Here is a 22,474-nt window from a genome sequence, read left to right on the forward strand (position 1 = left end):
GGCAGGGCAGATCTGGCCCAGGGTGGTATAATTTCTCTGGTTTGCCGTCCCCTGCTTTGGGTGATCTCTTGTTCCCAGTGCCGCACTAAATCACACGTGCAGATGTGGGCCCTAAAATGGCATGGCAGTACTTGTAGTTTGGTGGTCATCCAGATGATCCAGAATATGTTTATATTAATTTTTTTCAAGATTAATCTGGAAATAAAAACAAAATTTAGAAAATTGTCATGAGGAACTTAGGGATCTCCAGGAATTCTTAGATCCAACTTTGAGAAAATGTAGTGTAAGGAAATAGCAAGTGTAGAAAAAGAATATAATAAATGAGATACATTATAAAGGACATTATGATATTCTCTGTTTTAATCTGAGTTTAGCATTTAAAATTTGTGTTACTTAGTGAGAGACCAAGTTTGGGAGGAGGGAGCCAACTTTTGAATATCTTTTTTTCTTTCTAATTACAGGCTACTGGTAGCAACTCCTGTCTTTTCTCTAGGACCTAGATTTCATTAGATTTTTGCTGTTTTGGGTTGCTTTTTCTTTGGCTTACTTTCTTTTTGTTTAAAATTCTTTCCTCTTGGGGGCAAATTGCTAAGTAACCATCATGCGTGTTGAAGCCTGTTTGGTAACATTTCAATGATCTAGGAAAGGGCCAGTTTTAATTATCAAAATATTAATTGCAGAATGTTAAGGAATATATTCACATTTTAAATTTTCTTTAGGATATGTTTGCCACTAAATTTTCGGCAGGCACCTTGCTTTAATGGATGTGTAATTTGTGTAGTCATCATTTAATTTGTGATTCTAACATATTTGAGAATACGTTATGTAAATCACTCCATGATTTACAACAGTTTAATCTGCTAAGGGAAATTATTTGGTTTATGCTAATTGTAAATGTTTTTTCTTCGTAGAGTAAGGCAAAGTTCAGCTGAAATTGTCACAAATTTTGCATCAATAGGGTCCCTGCAATGGGCTATAAGTCTTCTTAGCTTTTTAGGCATGGAGATTTGAAAATATGCATCTCAAAGCAACAATTATGTAAGAAGTTTTATGTAAGAAGTTAAGTTAACAGGTTGAGGTTCCACTCCACCACTTCCGAGTTGTATACCTTTGAGCCAGTTAGTGCTCTTTTCAAGGCATCTGTTTCTTAATTTGTAAAATGGGGATAAAATAACCAGCACCTAGAGTTGTTGGGAGGATTAAATGAGATAATATGTGGAAAGAGCTTTAACAAAGTGACTGGTGTAGCCTAAGTCTGTCAGTGTAAACTACCATGTGATAAAAAAGTTACATTTAGGAGTTCTTTGAGTTTGGGGATGAATATCTTTTTTGTTTAATAGTGTTTAATATAAAAATAGAAGATTTTATTTCTCTCTTTTAGTGTAAGCTAACTGTTCTTCTGTTCTTTATTGTAACCTTTCATTATAATTATTTTCTAAATTATATTTAGTAACATGTTTATCTGTGTGAAGCAGTAGGGATATGGGAAACTGTGTTTCGACTAATCCAGGATTCTGCAGAGAAAATAATCGTAGTTAGAAATAAGACGTAGCCCTGTATTTTGAGCACGGAAAGCAAATGTATGAGCTCATTGAAGTGTTGACTTTCTAATATTTTAGAAGCTATCAAATAAAGGGACAATGGTTTGTCTTTTTCTTTACCAGGCTTCCACTTTATTTTTACAGGTATTCTCTTAATATGTGCACATACAATTTGGTTTCCTGTACCTCTTCATATTAGACTGATAAGCACTTGGTTGCATTGTGCTTTATTGTATCTTTCTTTGTCTCTAGGATGATTGAGGAAAGCGGGAACAAGCGGAAGACCATGGCTGAGAAGAGGCAGCTGTTCATAGAAATGCGTGAGTCTTGAGTGCTTCTGGAGTCCTTGTTTTCACGTGTGGGAAGGCCTCTTTTTTTTTCTGATCAAGTCACAGCTTTAATCAGTTAGAAGTTCTATGATACAAGCTTTAGAAAGGGAAGAATGGGAGTTAAAGAATCAGGGAGTTGGAGGACCCCAAGCCAGAGACTATTTTAATTGAATTGACTTGAATTGCTTTCTTAAGCCAGGTCATGAATAATAAGGCAGAAATGTTACCTAGAATATCTGTGAGCTTAAGGCATGCCAGTCAATTTAGACGTCTTGCTGTAACTCTGTTGTTACCATGAGCTTGCAGGTGGTGATAAATAATTAATATGTTATATAAATTACCTTACACTAGATACAGATTCTAAGGTAGAGAGAGCTAAGTGTTAGGATAACGCTTAGAGCTATAGGAAAAATTAAAAGCATGAATGTGTACTTTGGTATATTACTTTACTATACAATTTTAAATCTTCTGTTAAAAAAATTATATACTGGGGCTGGCCTGGCGGTGGAAGCAGTTAAGTGCGCACGCTCCACTTCGGTGGCCCTGGGGTTTGCGGGTTCGGATCCCGCGCACTGATGCACTGCTTGTCATGCCATGCTGTGGTGGCATCCCATATGAAGTAGAGGAAGATGGGCACGGTTGTTAGCTCAGGGCCAATCTTCCTCGGCAAAAAAAAAAAAAAAAGGAGGAAGGTCAGTGTCAGATGTTAGCTCAGGGCTGATCCTTGTCACCAAAAAAAAAAAAAATTGTATACTTATATAAAACTTGAACAAAGAAAAAGATAACCTTGAGGAATGGAGCTGTTCCCAGTGTTTGAAGGATTGTTTTGCTCTGTGATTACTTGTGTATGTGACCTTCACCAAAACACTTATACTTGGTGCACCTCAAATTCCTTTACCACAAAATAAGGTTATTGGTCTGTACCTGTGATTGTGAAACATTTTAAAAGCATTGCATTTTTTTTTTCAAACGAGATTTTACAAGGATGCTAAACATATGAGTGCTATAAAATTGGTACTGCTTAGTTGAAGACAGAGAGGGGAGGTGGGAGCCCAACCTGAGATAGCGCCCGAGGTACTTGCAGAATTCTGGAATTCTGCATATCACAGAGTGAAAGTCAGTGGATAAAGTCTCGGAAGACCCTTCAACTGTCAAGCTATTTTAAATCTTTAGAGTCTTAGTAATGGGAGGCAGAGTTTGACTCCACCCAGGTCTGTGTTGTCCTGTTGAGCAGAGCCGAGGTAACTGTTAGAGATGGCAGAGAAGAAATTGTTGGCATTGGGTGGTCAGTCAGTCTGGGTGGTCTTTCAGGACTTCTGTAGTTCTGAGTCTCTAATTGCTAGTCATCCAAGCCAGACACCTTGGAGTCTCTTCCCTCCACCTCACCTCCACCTCCAAAGAAATCACAGAGTACAGCTGAGTTTTACTTCATAAGTGAGTCTTGAATCTGTCTGTTCCTCATCCCTTAATGGCTCTGAAGCCATTTTCTGAGGTCAGACTGCTTGGGTTTGAGTCTTGGCTCATTCACTTACTGGCTCTATGACCTTAGGCAAGTTACTTAATCTCTCTGTGCTGCAGTTTCCTCATCTGTAAAACGGGAATAGTACTACTTCCTAGAATTATCATGAAGATTAAATGAGATCCTGTGAGTAAAGCGCTTGGCGCAGTGATTGACACAGATGGTAGGTGTTAATATGGTAAACTATGTTTATTATGAGTATTTTTATCATTGTTTCTTTTCTGAACTAAAACAATCATTTTCTGATCCCTTCTTCTGGTCTTGACCTGCTCAAATCTGACCTATGAAGCTGCCAGATTGAACTACATAAATCTGTGTTACCTCCTTCTTAAGTCCCTTCGATTGCACCTCATCACTTGGCTGAGAAAGCCCAACCTTCTAAGCATGCCCAACAAGGCCCTTCTGGCCTCTTTGTCCTCAGTTCACAAGTTCCCAGTTTCCGTCCCATGCCTTGCATGTCGTTTCCCGGCAGTACAGAGTTGGCTTCCCCCAGGTGAGGTTTTTCATGTCTCTGTGCCTTTGCTTATGCAGCTGCTCCACCTCCATCTGACTTGTGGCTCCTGCCTGCCCTTCAAGACCAGCATAGGGGTCATCTTTTCTATTAAATTTTTAACATATTTATTGAGAATCTGTTATGTTCCAGGCACTAGTCTAGGTGCTAGGGTTTTAGGGGAGAGGAAAACACAGCCCCTGACTTTTCTCATAATGCTTACATTTTAGTAAGGGGAAACAGACAAAATAGGAAACCAAATAAACAATAACTTCTGATACTAAGAAGTGCCTGGGGTGCACTCACACAGACATGTGAGAGAGTCTGCCTAGGGTAGATATTTGAAGTAGAAATTGGGTATTTTGCAAAGAATTGGGTTTACTGCTTAGTGAATGTTATCGCTCTGACACATAACCTCATGTAAATTACCATTCTCTGTAACAAACTCAAGGATATGGACAGTCTGGGAGATGTTGGATGAGTGTGACTTCTTGAGTCTCCCCTATTCTTCACGGGAAGAATTGCATGGGTGGCAGTGGTACCACTGGAAGCCCCACTCTCTTATTTCCAACATCATCCCAGATCTCCAGCATCATTACCTTCTACGGATGCAGAAATCACCTTTTGCCAGCCTCATCACTTGGCTCGTCATTCTAGGTGTTGGGTTGATTTTAGTATGTCAATTTTGAACCCAGTGATCTTTCTCTACTCTTGTATTAGACTAAATGGTTAGTTTATAGATTTCTACTTAGGTAGGTAGGTAACTATATCATTTTTTCAAAAAGACTTCTTTTTTTAGAGCATTTTAGCTTCATGGCAAAATTAAGAGGAAGGTACAGAAATATCCCATATACTCTCTGCCCTGACACGTGCATAGCCTCCTCCATTATTAGCATCCCTCACAAGAGTGGTACATTTCTTATGAATGATGGACCTATGTTGACACATCATTATCACTCAAAGTCCGTGGTTTACATTGAGGCTTATTCTTGGTGTTGTATATTCTAGGGGACTATATCATTTTTGAAGAAAGACAGTTTCGACTCTTGTTTTTGCAATCCTCTTTTTCGTGACCTACTGTACTGGTTAGGACCTCAGATATTATACTGAAGAATAGGGAGGATAGCAGCCGTCCTTGTCTTGTTTTTAACTTTAGTGGGAATGGATGTAAGATTTCACTATTAAAATGATATTTGTTGCAGGTTTTGTACCCTTTATCAGGTTAAAGAACTACTTCTCTGTTCTAATTTACCAAGAGTTATTACTATAATTTTCATGAAAGTACTGAATTTTATCAGATGTTTTCTTCTTCTCTTGGGATGAATGTATTTCTCCTTTGCTGTGTTAATGGAGGGGTGGGGCCAGCAATCTTTTTCTTAAAGGGCAGGAAAGTTAATATTTTAGGATTTGCAGGCCATATGATGAGTTCTCTGTCACAGCTACTCAACTCTGCTGTTGTAGCATGAAAGCAATCATAATAATTTAATTATTTAGATAGGTTGTATTTTTATCTTATATTACCTTTATTATTATACCTTTATAATATTCTTAATCCATTCTATTTTTAGATAGTATCTTTAATTTCCTATCATGAACAGTGATGAAATTTGTTTATGCTTTCTTTTCTTAATATTTTCTCTTCTAGACTCTAAGCACTGTGAGAGTAAGGATTGTGTCTATCTTGGTAGCTCCAGTAACTCGATAAATATTTATTAAAGGAAGAGTGGAATAAATTATATGGAAATAATTTGGGAGTTTACGATTCTTACATGATCTAAAATTACTAAGAAAAATGAAAGGTGATAAGGTAGAACAGTAGTTCTCAACTCTGGTGCTAAAATAAAAAGCTCTCTGAATGAGTCTACAAAATACTTGACTCCAGGCCTCCATGCTCACAGATTCTGATTTTATTTTTTCTTTTTCAAAATTTTGTCAGTATTATTGGTCTTTTCAAGGAACTTTTGGCTTTATCGGTCCTCTCCATGTGTCTTTGTTTCCTACCTTATTATTTTGTGCTATTATATTTATTATTTTCTTCATTCTACTTTAGGCGATTCTATTGTTCTTTTTTTAACTTCTTATATTGGGTTACTTAGGCCATTTATTTTCAGACTTTTTTTCTTTCTTATGTAAACACTTTTAATAAACTTTCCTGTGAGCTTCTATTTTTGCATTCCATGTGTTCTGATATATACTATTTTCATTGTCAGTTCTCTATGTTTTCTAATTTCTGTTATGAATTATTTAGAAGTATCCTTTTAAATTTGCAAATAAATGACTGTTTAAAATTTTGTGGCTTAATTGGGTTATAGATCAGGGAATGAGGGATTCTAGAATCTTTGAATTTGTTGGCAATTTTTGTTATATATTTTTCTAATATATTCCATGAGTGCTTGAAAATAATGTGTATGATGGGCCGGCCCCGTGGCTTGGCGGTTAAGTGCGTGCGCTCCGCTGCTGGTGGCCCGGGTTCGGATCCCGGGCGTGCACCGAGGCACCGCTTCTCCGGCCATGCTGAGGCCGAGTCCCACATACAGCAACTAGAAGGATGTGTAGCTATGACATACAACTATCTGCTGGGGCTTTGGGGGGAAAAAAATAAATAAATAAAATCTTTAAAAAAAAAAAAAAAAGAAAAGAATGTGTATGATTTCTGCGTTATTTAGATCAAGCTTATTACGTGTTCTGTTTAAATCTTTTTTGTCCTTGCTGATTTGACTGGTTAATTACTGAAAGATGTTAAAAATCTCTGCTTTGATCATAGATTTTAAATTTTTTCCCTTTAGTTCTGTCAGTGTTTAGAAGCTGTTGTTCTTAGATGCGTGTACATTAAAATGTTATATCTACCTAGGAAATTGAATATTTTGTCATTACATAATACTTTTTGTAGTAGTTATGTACTTTTTCAAGTAATACTTTTTTGCTTTGAAGTCTCTTGTTATATATTAATATAGCTGTACTAGCTTTTTTTGGTTAGCATGCATAGTACAGTATTTACCTGCATTCTTTTAAAAAACTTTCTGTATCCTTATGTTTTATGTGTATCTCCTGTAAACAGCATGTTAGATTATTTAAAAAAAAAAACAACCAATGTGACTAACAGTCTTTGCTTTTGCATTGAAGACTTTATTCTGTTTAATCTTTTTTATGAATACTGATATGTTTCATTTTTTTGTTCATCTTATTTTCTGCTTTGATTTTTCTTTTCTGTTTTTTCCCTCCTTTCTTGCGTTCTCTTAGATGAATGGAGCTTCCTTCCTTCCATTCCACTTTTTCCCTTTACTTGGCTGTGAGTTGTATCTTCTTTTTCTGTTCTTTTTGTGCCTACCCTAGAAATTTTAACCTCAATTAAAATGAAATCCAAAGCTTATCAATATTTATAACTTTGTTGAAAGTAATACAAGAATATTAGAATGTTTTAGAGTACCTCCTTTATGAACTATGTGCTATTTTTAGTATTTTTTAACTCCACAAATGAAGCTTTATTATTATTTTGTGTAATCAATTTTTGTTTTATCCAACCTATTTGGTTATCACTTTCTTTGCTTGCCATTATTTTTGAAAATTTTAATCTAAATCTAGGTGGAACCAGGCATGTGTCCCTACCATTTCCCTTTGTGTTTTTTTTTCTCTTTTTTTCCTAGTTCACTATTGGGAGAGTCACCCTTCAGTGGTCTTGATTTTCTTTGTACCTCCCTCTCTGCTGGGACCTCTGGCTTCATCTCTGATTCCCTGGGTTTCTAATTGTATTGCCAAGAAAAAAATAAGGAAGTCATTTTATGTTTATATTCGTTACTTATTCAGACTAATGTTCTTTTGAAAAGTGCTTTTTTTTCTTATTAGAAATGCTCGTAAAAGTTTTTGAACAATTCAGAAATGTTATCATATTTACATTTATTAGATTTGTAATCTCTTCTCCCCTTTCTCCTTCTCTCCTCATCATCACCTCAGTTAGATTACTTTGTCAACAAAGTACATTTACTTCCTTACACCTCCCATGGGTCTGTCAAGCATCTCCACCAAGTTGTATTACTCCCTGGTACACAGTTTGGAATCCTCTGCCCTACCTGAAGAAGGCTAAAAGCATCAGCATGTTTACACAGGAAAAGGAGTTGGCTTCCCCACTACTTTTATCATCTCCCTCTATCAGCCTTTCCTTGCTAATGTCCAAAACTGTATCAGTATCTAACCTTTGACTTTACTCGGTATATTTTTGGGAGAAAGCAGATCAGAGTCTTTTATACCAGCAACACAGAACTTCCTAATTTTCAGTTATTTATTTGTTCAATATATATTTCAGGTACTAGTTTTATTATGTCCTAGTTTTGGGCATATAATAGTGAACAACACAACAATAAAATGGTGTCTGCTTTCATGAAACTTAGTTTCCTGGAAATGGAAATAAGAAATGATAGGGCAGTGGGAACCAGGATGGGGGAAGCATGGGGGTTCCAGGAAGGGATCTGGGAGGAAGTGATGTCTAGGCTGAATCAGCCCAGTGATGTGGTGAAGGAAGGGCTGCAGCAGTAAGTAGCACTTCCAGAGGCCCGGAGATGAGAGGGCTTGGCGTGTTTGGCTAATTATATGTGCTCCAGAGTGATTGGAGTTGGGTGTGAGATAAAATTTGAAATGTGCATGAGTCTTGTGTTTTCCAAAGGTACCTTGATTGTAAGACTCTCTAGAATGAAGATTCCCGGTTCCTCCCCGGACACTTTGATACAAGCTTCTGATACAGGCAGATACAATAAAGCCCTTCCATTTGACTCTCTGCTTTCTTTGGGATTTGGTTATACTATAGAACATTCACGTCTCATTCTCGTGAATGCGGTGAGCCAAAATGTAGAAAGAAGGGTTAATCCTTTCTTATCCTTTCCCCATCTTTTTCCTGTACCTCTTGGGTACCCAGTGTCCTCATATTGTCCCGTGTCTGTTCAGGAGCTTCACTGGGCTCTCTAACTGGGGCCAGATTTCTGCCTGGGTATTTAGTTAGGACCCTTTGCACCCTTTCTTGATGAGCTTGAAACATATTGTCTGACATTACTATTAAAATGACATTTTACTGTATTTCTTATAATGAAATATTCTTGAAATGAATGATAATGAAGTGAAGAGGAATCATTTTTCATTTAGAATCCCCAAAGGGATAATATAATCATTTCAATTTCTTCACTGAGGTCTTTCTGTTCTGTTTTTTGTGTCCCAAACTACCATGTTTTCTGATCAGAGAATCAACGTGACACATAAGGGAAGTATTTAAAAAGTGAAGGCTATTCTTAAGAGGCAGTGTATGAGGATTTTCCTTATAGAAACCAGGAAAGATGACTGTTTCAGAAGAAGCATATGAGAAGTTTCAGAACCTAATTGGTTGAATGTTGGGACAATAAGATTTTAATAATGTTTTAAGGTTATTGATTATATCTTAACTCTTAGAAATTATTTTTGGATTTGGACTATTAGATTTTTAAAATGATATTATGGCCAGGGCTCCCTAGAATTTCTGAATCCTGTGCCATCCCTCTGCTATCGCTACCTTTCTTTCCACTGAGTTTAGGGGGATGTATTTTCACAAGGAACGATGGCAAAGGAAAGCAGAGTGATGCTTGATTCTTGACTACTACCTGACACTTCAATGTAGAGATTTCTGGCAAACTGGGCTGAAGCATGTGGAGTTTCCCATTTTCCTAAACTGGTTAGCTTTGGACTTGTGTGATATCTGCTCTATTTTGTTTTGCAGTACCCAGATCTGACTCTAATTGCACTGGAGAGAGAGTCTGAAGAGAGCCAGTGACACCAGGTGCACTGACTTTTTCCTATAGTTACTTCTTCACTAGCAAACATGCCCTAATAAATGCCCTGCAATCTGATCAGTCAGATCAGTAATCTTTCTCTTTGGTTGTTAGGGGTAGAACGTTCCCAGCTGTTCACATTAGTTTTCTCAGTATTTCTCATAAGAATATTTTATAAAAATAAATGTTTAGATATTAAAATTACCTGCAGTGATTTAATGGCAGGTTATTTTTTAAGTGCCTTTGAACAGTTGTCAGAATTCTTTCTTAAAACCATTGATTTTATTTTTGAATAATTAATATTTAATGGTTATAATTAAAATATTTACATTGCTATAACATATTAAGAAACTAAATGAGTAAAAGAAAATAGGACTGAATAAATTTAACAAAGAATTGTAAAACTGATACTCCGAAAACTACAAAACATTGTTGGAAGAAATTAAGGAAGACAAATAAATGGAGAGACATCCTGTGTTAAAAGATCAAAAGATTTAACATTAAGATAGCAGTATTCCTAAATTGATCCACAGACTCAATGCAATTCTCATTAAAACTGGCTTCTTTGCAGAAATGGGTGGGCTGATCCTAAAAATTCGTAAAGAAATTCAAGGGCTCCCAGAATAGCTAAAACAGTCTTGAAAGAGAAGAACAAAGTTGGAAGACTCACACTTCCCAATTCGAGAATTGGGAATTTACTACAAAGCTACAATAATCCAGATTGTATGGTATTGGCATAAGGACAGACATGTTATCAATGGGACAGAATTGAAAGTCTAGAATTAAACCCATATGTCTATGGTCACTTGATTTTTTCACAACAGTGCCAAGACCATTTGAAGAGGAAAGAGTAGTCTTTTGAACAAGTGGTGCTGGGACAAGTGGATATCCACATGCAAAAGAATGAATTTGAACCCATATCTCACACTATATAGTAAATTAACTCTAAATGGATCATAGGTCTAAATGTAAGAGCTAGAACTATAAAACTTTTGGAAGAAAACGTAGGTATAAATCCTCATGACCTTGGATTAGGCAAAGCCTTCTTGGATATGACATCAAAAGCACAAGTGACAAAAGAACAAATAGATAAATTGAATTTATTCAAAATTAATAACTTTTGTGCTTCAGTGGATATAACCAAGAAAGTGAAATGACTACCCACAGAATGGGAGAAAATATTTGCAAATCGTGTGTCTTATAAGGGACTTGTATCTATAATATATAATGAACTCTTACAACCTAATAATAAAAACACAAATAACTCAATTAAAAAATGGGCACAGTGACTGCTAAGGGGAAGAGGTTTCTTTTCGAGATAATGAAAATGTTCTAAACTTGATTGTGGTGGTGGTTGCACAACTCTGTAAGGACTTGTTTACAGCAAGTTTTGAAATGAGAACAAAGTTTGATTTATAGACTCATGTTGTGCACCATTGAATTGTGCACTTTAAATGGGTGAATTGTATGGTATGTGAGTTATATTTCAATAAAACTGTTATATTAACGAAAGAAAATAGGACTGTGTAGTATATATATAGAAGGATAGAAATTTTGTGAGAACCAGGGGATGGAGGAAATAATTTTAGTTGTGACGTCACGGTAAAGGTTGATGGAAGTGAGAGTAAGAGAAACTTTTGCTTTACTTTTTGGTCAATAAATATTACTTTCACCAAAACCTGAAAAAAATCCTTCCCGTTTTTCCTATACTGTGAAGTGAGCAGAAATGAGAGATGCCTGTAAATATTGGTAGAGGGTAATTTGTGCCAGTTCACTTTCCCTTTGTTGAGTCAGAAGTCGCTGCCAGGTCTTATAAAGGCAGCCTAGATGAAATAAAAGGCTTACCTTGGGGGCCAAAGCGCTCTGAAGTGCCCTTAAAATTCAAGGAGATTTGGTTTACAGCAAATTTTGAAATGAGAACAAAGTTTGATTTATAGACTCGTGTAGTTTTAGGATTTGTTCTAGCTACTATGGCTGTATATCACTTACCCTCAACCAATCATTTATTTTGTTTATGCATTTTGGGGTCTATAGTTAGAAGAGTATCCAGTGCTGATGTCTTGACTTTGCTTCATGATGTTTGAAGTCTCAGCTGGAAGACTTGAAGGCACAGGGCTGGAATCATTTGAAGACTTGTTCACTTACGTGTTTGGAGATTGATGCTGTCTTTTGGCTGATGGACTCAGTTCCTCTGCATATGAGCCTCTCTTTGTGGCTTCTCTGCATCAGCTAGTTTGGGCTTCCTCACAACATGGCATCTGGGTTCCAAGGGCAAGCATCCTGAGAGAGAGAGAGCAGGGACAACTGTATCATCTTTTATCACCTATCTTTAGAAATTGTGCAGTGTCACTTCTGCACATTCTATTCATTGAAGCAGTCACAATGTCCTGCTTGGATGCAAATAGAGGGAAGTATCTTTAATTCTTGATGAGGAGGGACAGTGTACTAGAAGCACATAAAATACTGGTCTGGAAATACTGTTGCGGCCATTTTTGGAAAACGACCTGGAAGGGGACCTTAGAGATCAGCTAGTCTAGTTCCCTCATTTTACGGATGAGGCCTCTGAGGCTGAGAAGAGGTACGTAACGTGGCCAGAGTCGTGTTCTGTGGTTGGTGATCAGCCTGGGGCTGGAATTTAGCTCTCTTGACTCTAGCTAGGGTCTTTCTCACTATACCATTTTGCCTCCCTTCCTAATATATGTAGTTCATTCACTCATGTCATGAGTGTTCCTCCTCTCAGAGTTTTCTTAGCCTAGCAGACAGGATAATGTAGGCAGAATTACTGGCACTGTGCTCTACATGGAGTGGGCACGCAGAAAGTGTGCCTAACCCTTTTCCCCCACTTTGTGTTTTGTCAGAAGGCAGGGTTGACATGTTATTTATAGACTGTGCCAACACAGTGGAATAGAGCCACTTCCCAGTATTTAGAAATTAAATGGTAAATCCACTTGAACTTTTTATTTGCCCTTTTTTCAGGTGCTCAGAATTTTGATGTCATACGACTATCAACTTATAGAACAGCTTGCAAATTACGATTTGTACAAAAACGATGCAACCGTAAGTCATTTCTACTCATTTCTGTGATAGCTGGATAGAGCTCTTGATAATATAAAATAAAAGATAGAAATATCTTTTGGTCATATTGTAATGTTAATTGAATTATTTTTGTCTTAAGTATTTATCAGAATATAAGCTTTGTAATGGAAAGAACTTGTTAGTTTACTCTGTGTTCCTCAAAGTATTTAACAAACTCAATAATGTAACTAGTTTTGAGACTGGCATAGTATTAATGTTTTTTAAATGGAAGAATTGATTTCTCCTTGTCACTTTTTTTTTTTTTGTGAGGAAAATCGGCCCCGAGCTAACATCTGCCAATCCTCCTCTTTTTTTTGCTGAGGAAGCCTGGCCCTAGGCTAACATCCGTGCCCATCTTCCTCCACGTTATATGGGACGCCGCCACAGCATGGCTTGACAAGCTGTGCGTCGGTGCACGCCCGGGATCGAACCGGCGAACCCCGGGCCGCCGCAGCAGAGCGTGCGCACCCAACTGCTTGCGCCACTGGGCCGGCCCCTCCTTGTCACTTTTTTAATGAAAAGTTTTGTACGAAATTAGTATAATTTAGCTTCTGGAGGAAAAGAAAAACGTTAAAATTTTGATAAAGGTATAATAAGATTAACTTGATTAAACTTAATATAACATGAATCAACCTTTTCTTTAAACAATTGCTACCTATAAAATAAGTAAATATATGTATGTGTGTGTGCATAGACACACACACACACACATATGCATATAAAATCGTTCTTCTTTTAATTTCCATGCTGATGAACTAACTTAGGACAGAATTATTGTGCTTTTCTTGTGTGTGTTTGTTAAAGAAAAACTGTTCCGTGTAATGGAAAGAGCATTAGCCTTAGAATGGGAAAAACCTCAGTTTTAGTCTTGGTTTTGCCATTTATTATTAACACGTGACCTTGGGCAAGTCACTTTACATCTAAATACTTCTACCCTACTTGTAAAGTCTTACTAAAAAATCCTCACTTAAAATTCTCTCTCAAGAATTTACCATGTCATCCTAGACTGAAGTCATACTTCCTCTCTGGTGTCCCAAAGCATTGTTTTTCAAATTATGGGTTGTGACCCATTAATGGTTCGTGAAATCGTTTTGAAGGGCTGTAGCCAGAATTTAAATCATGTAATAGAGGGGGAAAAAAATCAAAATGCAGCTTATGTGGTAAGGCTAAAAAGTATTTTGTGAAACTTTTGTATTTTATATATCTGGGGGGGTGTGTGTGTTGATTTAAATATATTTCTGTGGGTTTTGGTCAAGAAGTTTGAACATCACTGTCCTAGAGCAACTACTGTTCTTATAATTCTTGCTGTAATTTTTCTTGGGAGACCATAGTCTATGTGTGGAGAGTTGAGAGTCTGAACCAGGCTAGTGGCATTAGTAATGTAAAGTAAAAGATACATTGCTCTGTAAGTTTTATTTTGTCACATATGATTCTTCAATCCACCTGAAAAATTTTTGAGGGTGTACAGTATAAGTAGGAGTCAAATTTCAGTTTTTTCCATATATATGTTCAGTTGTCCCTACACTGTTAATTGAAAAGACCATTCTTTTTCTTTGCTGCGAAAGAATCTTTTCCTCGTGTTCATTAGGGGAAATGTATAAGAATGTTCTCAGCAGTGTCCATACGTGAGAAGATCTACTTTTGGACTCTCGTGTTCCATTGGTCTGTTTGTTTATCCTTGTACCAGTAACACTGTTATAGCTTTATGATAAGTCTTGTTATCAGGTAGTGCAAGTCTTCCTACTATGTTCCATTTTTCTTTTTAAAGATCGTCTAGGACATTCTTGGCCTTTTTACATTTCTTTTTATGTAAATTTTAGAATCTACTTGTGGATTTCTATTAAAAACAAAATAAAACAAGAACTCTGCTGGAATTTTTTCCTTCATTTCTTTTTTTAAGTATAATTTACATATAGTAAAATTCATCCTTGTAATGTATAGCCCTGTGGGATTTTGTTTGGACTGCACTGAATCTGTAGGTCAGAGTGGGGAGAATTGACATATTTCTGATATTGAGATTTCCTCCTGTGAACATGGTATGTCCTTCTATTTATTTAGGACTTTAATTTCTACCAATTATAGATTTTTTTGTAGAAATGTTACACATCCTTCATTGGATTTATTCCTAAGTCTTTGATGATTTATGATACTATTATAAATAGTATTTTAAAATTTCATTGTCTGTTACTGGTATATAGAAATACAGAGACTTTTATATCTTGACTTGTATCTAGCAATCATTCTATACTGAAATATTAATTTTAGTAATTTATCTGTATAATTTTTATGATTTTCTATGTGTATAATTTTGTCATTTCTGAATAATGACAGTTATATTTCTTCATTTCCAATACTTATACCAATAATTACTGCATATTTATATTTGTTAGGACCTCAAGTACAATAGAAATGATGATAGTGGGCATTTCTTATCTCATTTCCAATATCAGAGGAAAGGCTTTCAACATTTTACTATTAAGTAATATGTTTGCTGCAGTTTTTTGTAGATACCCTTTAGCAGATTAAGGAAATCTCCTAGTGTGTTTCTTCATTTCTAAAGATAAGATTTAGGGCCGGCCCCGTGGCTTAGCGGTTAAGTGCGTGCGCTCTGCTGCTGGCGGCCCGGGTTCGGATCCCGGTGCGCACCGACGCACCACTTCTCTGGCCATGCTGAGGCCGTGTCCCACATACAGCAACTAGAAGGATGTGCACCTATGACATACAACTATCTACTGGGGCTTTGGGGAAAAAATAAATAAATAAAAATTAAAAAAAAAAATAAAGATAAGATTTATTTAAAAAGTTGTCTTTCTGATAATGATTTCCAACTTAATTTTACTTTGATCAGATAGCATGGTTTATATGATTTTACCTACTTTATGTTTCATAAAGTTTGATTGTGTATGTCTGTACTTATTTTTTTGTATGTTTGCTCTGTCACTTACTAAGAGAGGTCTGTTAATATCTCCTACTAAGCTTGTGAATTTGTCTCTTTGAGTTTCTGTTAAATTTTGCATTGTATATTTTTGAGGCTGTTGTAGGGGAGGCAAAACTTTACCTCTGCCCTCTTAGGGTCTCTGGTTGGGCCTGAAAATTAAATCGACACAGGACAGATTAACAGGAGAAAGCATATAGGTTTTTACATGTATAGAGGAGCACCCATAGGAAAATGAAAACCCAAGGAAATGACTAGGCCTGAGTGCTTATATACTAGGGAACAAAGAGTAGCAATTGAGGAAAAGTGACGAAAATATATGGAGTGACTAAAGGAAGATAACTCAAGAGTTATTTTAACAAGGCTGTACAGGTGTCTCTTGGCCTTGATTTACTGTCTCTGGTGATAAGAATGTTTCTTTCTCCCTGGAATAGAGAGGGCATCTTTCACATGGGAGTTTTATTTCCTGCTTTCAGAAGAAAAGAGTTCAGAATGCCCTTCTTGGCACCTGCTGTTTTTTAGGTGTCTTTTAGCTCAAAATAATCCATATGCCAAAGTGGCGTATTTTGGGGTGACATATTTTGCCACCCTCCACTGTTCTATTAGATGTAAATAAATGTAAAGTTCTTATATCTTTCTGATGAATTAAAACTTTTAAATTGTTGACAGTTTATTTTCTTTGTGTTTTAGTCCATCTTGTTGATATCTGGAACATGATTGAAGCCTTTCGAGACAATGGCCTTAATACACTGGACCACACCACTGAGATCAGCGTATCCCGCCTCGAAACTGTCATCTCATCCATCTGCTACCAGCTGAACAAGCGCCTTCCTTCTACTCACCAAATCAACGTGGAACAGTCCATCAGCCTCCTCCTCAACTTTATGATTGCTGCATACGACAGGCTAGTACCTTACATGCTTACTTCATTTTAAGAATGTTTTGCCTAAATCATCCTTCTTCCACTGCCTTGCTCACAGTTGTCAACTTAGAATCACAGTTAAAAGGGAAATTATTCAGTGTAAGTCTCTTCTAAAGACTGGTTAAATGCCAGAGTGACTTACTGTCCTAGGCATGTCACATATTAAGCTCTGTAATATTATGGAGAATCACAACACTTGAGACATATCATTTGGTAAAATTATAGGTACCTTAATATAGCTGTTCTCTATCCAGAGAAATATAGCTAAGTTGTAAACTTGGTTATGAGGGTTTCTATGGTTTCTATTTGGCTTTTAAAGCTAACCTTTCTTTACTCTATAACAGTAAATGCCCCTGGACTGTAGTATCTTGTTTTCTTTTTATGTGTATTTAGGAGCCTATTTTATTTTTTTTCAGTGCAGAACATTGTCTGGTAGACCTCACAACAATGGAAGAAAACTATTTAAATATACTCCAAACTACAATGGAAATGAGTTGCTATATTTGTATTCATGGAGCATTAAGTTGGTATTATAAAAAACAAAAAAGAAATCCTAAGTGATAGAAGCACAGAGGATAATGGTTATATTCCAGGAACCAAAAGTTCAGATTTCTAATCCCTGCTGTATTATCGACCATCTGATTTGGATGGGTTAATTCTCTCTGCTCTTTTTTTCCTCTCTGTAGACCTACTTTGAGTTCATACATCTGTAGAATGCTATTAGTTATACTTTATTATACTGAGGATTCTCTGAGTTAATAGTAAAACTATACAAGTGTGAAAGCCAAGTTATAACATTGGCACTCACTAAATTCACAACATTTCAATAATGTTATCAAAGTAGATATTCCATCCATTTAATAGGAAATGTTATCAAAGTAGATATTCCATCCATTTAATAGGAAATTATTTCAAGAAATTTGAATTTTAAAATAAGGGAATATGAGACGTAAGTCTCAGAATTCTAATGCCATTTTTTAGCAGTTTAGATTAATGAATCTATAAGGTTAATTTTATACTGTCCAAAGAATCACTGTTTTGATCCAAAAACCTTAGTGAAAACCATTATGCTGTGGTGAGTAAGCAGCAAGCACCTTATCGTGACACTGACTCAGTAAATCAATTCAGGGTTGCACAACACGAATTAATTCAAGAAACGATATTTCTTAAGTCAGAAATAAAAATCATCTTACTGTCTAAAAATGATGAAGATTTTAAAATTTGCTTCCATAATTATATCAAATAAGTTAAAGACTATGGCTAAAGAAAGGAGGAGAGGGAAGAGTGAAGAGATGGCAAAAAGGAGAATGGGAGGATCAGACTTAGGAGCAGAAGGTACAGAGTGTCCTGGGACATATTCAAAGAAAGCTGGACACATGCAGAAAGAGACAAAGGAGAAGTGGACAGTCAAGCAGATGAAGACAGCTCAGTGGAAGGGCTCACTAAAGAGAACGAGGAAAAACAAAAGAGTGCGTGAGTTAAGGAGAATGAGGAATGAAGTATGTCGGTGGTGAGTTTGGTAATTCTCAAGTCATATGTTGTTTAAAACTTTGACTGTGGGCATAAGAATAAATTGTCACATCTTTAGTAACCTTGAAATTTTTACATTATAAGAGTTTATTTAGCTCTCTGGAAATTTGAAATTGGCTTTTATTTACCGGAAAAAAGAAAGGATCTGGTTGTCAGAATTTTATTTTTGAAAATCAGGGCATTTTGTTGTTAAATATTTCAGATAGTAGTCTTTTTATTGATTGGCCACTTTATTACTTAGACTGGAGAGTTCCTGTAATACCTAGTTATTTATTTTAATTGATCTTTTCTGGCTTTTGTATTTCATAATTTCTTTCTTTCTTTCTTCTTTTTTTGTGAGGAAGATCAGCTGAGCTAACATCCATGCTAATCCTCCTCTTTTTGCTGAGGAAGACCGGCTCTGAGCTAACATCTATTGCCAATCCTCCTCCTTTTTCCTCCCCAAAGCCTCGGTAGATAGTTGTGTGTCATAGTTGCACATCCTTCTAGTTGCTGTATGTGGGACGCAGCCTCAGCATGGCCGGAGAAGCAGTGCGTTGATGCACGCCCGGGATCCGAACCCGGGCCGCCAGTAGCGGAGCGCACGCACTTAATTGCTAAGCCACGGGGCTGGCCCTGATAGTCTCTTAAGATTCTTTTAATCTGTAGGCTCTTCCTTCATCTCTCTCTCTGTCTTTATCCTAGAGATTATGGTATGCAGTCTTGATTTTTCAAAGTCTGTTATTAATTGGCATTATTATTCTCTTTCTAGGTAATGCAAAGACTGTAGGACACTTTAATTTCATTTACTCCTTGTTACTTTTATGTCATTGAGTGTTGTGTATTTTTATTGTATATATATTTAAAACCAAGCAGGATGTATTAATTTAAAAATAATGTCTGCTTGATTTTAAATACACTAGTTTTGTTGTTTTTTGCCCTCTCCTGCATTTTGAGGCTTCTATCAGGAATTATTTTCTTTCTGCCTGAAGAACACCCTTTGGCATTTCCTTTCTGCAGGTCAAATTGTGACACGTTGTCTTAGTTTTTGTTTGAAAATTTCACCTTCATACTTTAAGAATATTTTCATTTGGCATACAATTTTTGGTTGACAGTGGTTTTTTTCCAGCATTTTAGGAATGTTATTCCAGTATTTTTTAGCTTCTGTTATTTCTGTTAAGAAGTCAACTGTAGATATAATTTTTCCTTCTTTGATGTAAATCTGTCAATTTCCTCTGATAACTCTTAAGATTTTCTTTTTTTTTCCAGTAATATTACCATGATGTGCTGTGGTGTGATTTTCTTTGTATTTACCTCACTTGTAGTTCATTGGACTTTTTATGGATGTGGTTTGATATACTTCCTCCATTTTTTTAAATTCTTAGTCATTTTCCCTTCATATTTTGCTTCTGCCCTCTCTTCTTTTTCAAGACTTTAAATACCTATATAGTATTCCTTCTTACTGTATACTCAATATTTTCCTTACCATCTTTGTGAATTTGGCATCTGTTTCCCTCTCTGGGCTTCATTCTGGATAATTTCTTGTGATGTATATTCCAATTTACTTATTCTCTCTTTGCCTATGTCTAATCTGCTTTTAAACCCATCATGTTCTTAATTTTTTAATGATTTTTTTCAGTCTGAGAATTTATATATGGTGGACTTTTTTGGGGGGACGGTTTCCAGTTCTCTGCCAGACATGTCATTCTTGTCTGGTATTCCTTAAGTATAATAAGCATAGTTATTATAAGATCTGTGCTTATAATCCAATATCTGGATTCCCTGTGTTTTTTATTTGTACTATTTGTTGTTTCTGGTTTTCATTTATGTTGTCTTATTTCCTTTTTGCCTTTTGTTATTTTTTAGTATGTGCAAAATATTACATTGCAAAATTATTTTTTATTTTTTATTATGTACCAGACATTATATTGCAGAATCATTTGCAGAAATAATTTGAGGCCTAGGATAACATTTGCCTTCAGAGAGGATTTGTATTTGCTTCTGCCAGGTGCCCAGAGACCTTAACAGTCCAGAATCACCTCGGTTCAGTTTCTGATTCAGTTCATGTGAGGACCTGTTGACTTCTGGACACTATTACTTTTAGGTGCAGCCTGTGGGCTCTCAACCCAAAGTCATGAAGTAGGAATGAGTAGTTTCACCAGGATTCCTTCTCCTTTGGCAGGTCCAGTGTTCCATGTCTTTCTTTTAGCCCCTTAATACTATCAAAGAGTAACTCTGTACTTCAGCCTTTTTGCTTCTGCCTCTGCAATCAGAAAATCTCTTGCATGGAAAAAATGGTTTCAACCATTATACTCACCTCCCTTGGCTTCCAACCTCCCCTGCATTCGGTAACCCACTTGTTAGTCCTCTTTTGCATTCAAGGAGATTTTAAAAAATGTTTCCCATCTTTTCTGCTTTTACTCAGAGGAAGAGGTGATCAGAATTAACTAGTCTGCCATTACCAGAAGCCTATTATTTCTCCAAGTATTTCCTGTGTTTTTATTTTTCTCTTTTTCTGAATGTTGTCATATTTACTTCTGTCCTCTTTGTCTCCTAATGTTTCTCACATATGCTTCAATTTCTCTGACTTTCTCTGCTTCCTTTTAGAAGAGTTTATCAATCTGTATTTCTACTCATTAATTTGTTGTCTAGAGCTATAGATAAACATCTATAATAGATGTTTATCCCATCTATTATGTTATTTTTTTAGCTATTATATTTTCCATACCTAATATATCTGATTCATTCTTTTTCATGATTTGTGGTTCTTATTTCATATTGCTAATGTCTCTTTTTTTTGAGTTTGACTATTTTATTTCTTTATTATTTTACTTATTGAGATATAATTGATGTCAATGACATGTTATTTTCAGGTGTACAACATAATGATTCAATATTTGGATAATATTGTGAAATGATCACCACATTCAGTCTAGTTAACATCTATCACCATACATAGTTACAAAAAATTTTTTTTCTTGTGATAACTTTTAAGATTTACTCTCTTAGCAACTTTCAAATGTACAATATACTGTTATTAATTATAGTCAGCCTACTGTACATTATGTCCCCATGATTTATTTATTTTATAACTGAAAGTTTGTGCCTTTTGACCCCGTAACCCATTTTGCCCATCCCTCCACCCCTTGCCTCTGGCAACTACCAATCTGTTCTCTGTATCTATGAGCGTGAGTTTTTCTTACAGATTGCACATATAAGTGAAATCATACAGTGTTTGTCTTTCTTTGTCTGACTTATTTAACTTAGCATAATGCCCTCAAGGTCCATCCATGTTATCACAAATAGCAAGGTTTTCTTTTTCTTTTTTTTTTTTTTTTTTGTGAGGAGGACTAGCCCTGAGCTAGCATCCAATGCCAATCTTCCCCTTTTTTCTTGAGGAAGAGTGGCTCTGAGCTAGCATCTGTGCCCATCTTCCTCTACTTTATATGGGACACTGCCACAGTGTGGCTTACCAAGCGGTGTGTCGGTGCGTGCCCGGGATCTGAACCTGCGAACTCCGGGCTGCCAAAGCGGAGCACGTGCGCTTAACCACTTGCACCACTGTGCCGGCCCTGAGATTTTCTTCTTTTTTATGGCTGAATTTATTACATTGTATATATACCCAATACTCTTTATCCATTCATCCATTCACTTAAGTTGCTTCCATGTTTTGGCTATTGTAAATAATACTGTAATGAACATGGTGGTGCAGATATCTTTTTGAATTAGTGTTTTCATTTTTTTTGGATAAATACTCAGAAGTGGAATTTCTGGATCACCTGGTAGTTCTATTTCTAACTTTTTGAGGAAGCTCCATACTGTTTTCCATAGTGGCTGCACCAATTTACATCCCCGGCAACAGTGCACAGGGGTTCCCTTTTCTCTATATCCTCACCAATGCTTGTTATTTCTTGTCTTTTTGATGATAGCCGTTCTGACAGGTGTGACGTGGTATCTCATTGTGGTTTTGATTTGCATTTCCCTGAAAATATCTCTTTTCATATGTCTCTTTAATATATTTATTATGTTTATTTTTAAGTTCTTGGTCCACTTGTTCTAATACTTATGCTTTGGGCCGGCCCCATGGCTTGGTGGTTAGGTGCGCGCGCTCCGATGCTGGCGGCCCGGGTTCGGATCCCGGGCGCGCACCAAGGCACCACTTCTCCGTCCATCCTGAGGCTGAGTCCCACATACAGCAACTAGAAGGATGTGCAGCTATGACATACCACTATCTACTGGGGCTTTGGGGGAAAAAATAAATAAATAAAATCTTTAATACTTATGCTTTGGAAACTGGTCCTGTTGGTTGATTTTTTTTTTTTTTTTAAGGTGGTTGTACCCCTGTGTCCCAGGACTGGCGTTGGAGTG

At 36.4% G+C, this 22,474-nt stretch overlaps 1 protein-coding gene across 17 annotated transcripts in view; it reads left to right on the top strand.

The window, feature by feature from the left end:
- The window catches only part of DTNB (dystrobrevin beta), a 248,882-nt gene that overhangs the window by 25,815 nt on the left and 200,593 nt on the right, over nucleotides 1-22,474 (top strand). For 16 of the 17 annotated variants that reach the window (XM_058551640.1, XM_058551649.1, XM_058551648.1 and 13 more), the window contains 3 exons: nucleotides 1,794-1,861; nucleotides 12,642-12,722; nucleotides 16,366-16,579. In XM_058551640.1, the coding sequence (XP_058407623.1) occupies nucleotides 1,794-1,861; nucleotides 12,642-12,722; nucleotides 16,366-16,579 (363 nt within the window). Of the gene's footprint in view, nucleotides 1-1,793; nucleotides 1,862-9,613; nucleotides 9,674-12,641; nucleotides 12,723-16,365; nucleotides 16,580-22,474 lie in introns of those variants that run through there. The other variant, XM_058551652.1, reaches the window with a different exon arrangement.

The sequence above is a fragment of the Diceros bicornis genome, chromosome 12, assembly GCF_020826845.1.
Source record: "Diceros bicornis minor isolate mBicDic1 chromosome 12, mDicBic1.mat.cur, whole genome shotgun sequence".
In the NCBI taxonomy this organism is placed as follows: domain Eukaryota; kingdom Metazoa; phylum Chordata; class Mammalia; order Perissodactyla; family Rhinocerotidae; genus Diceros; species Diceros bicornis.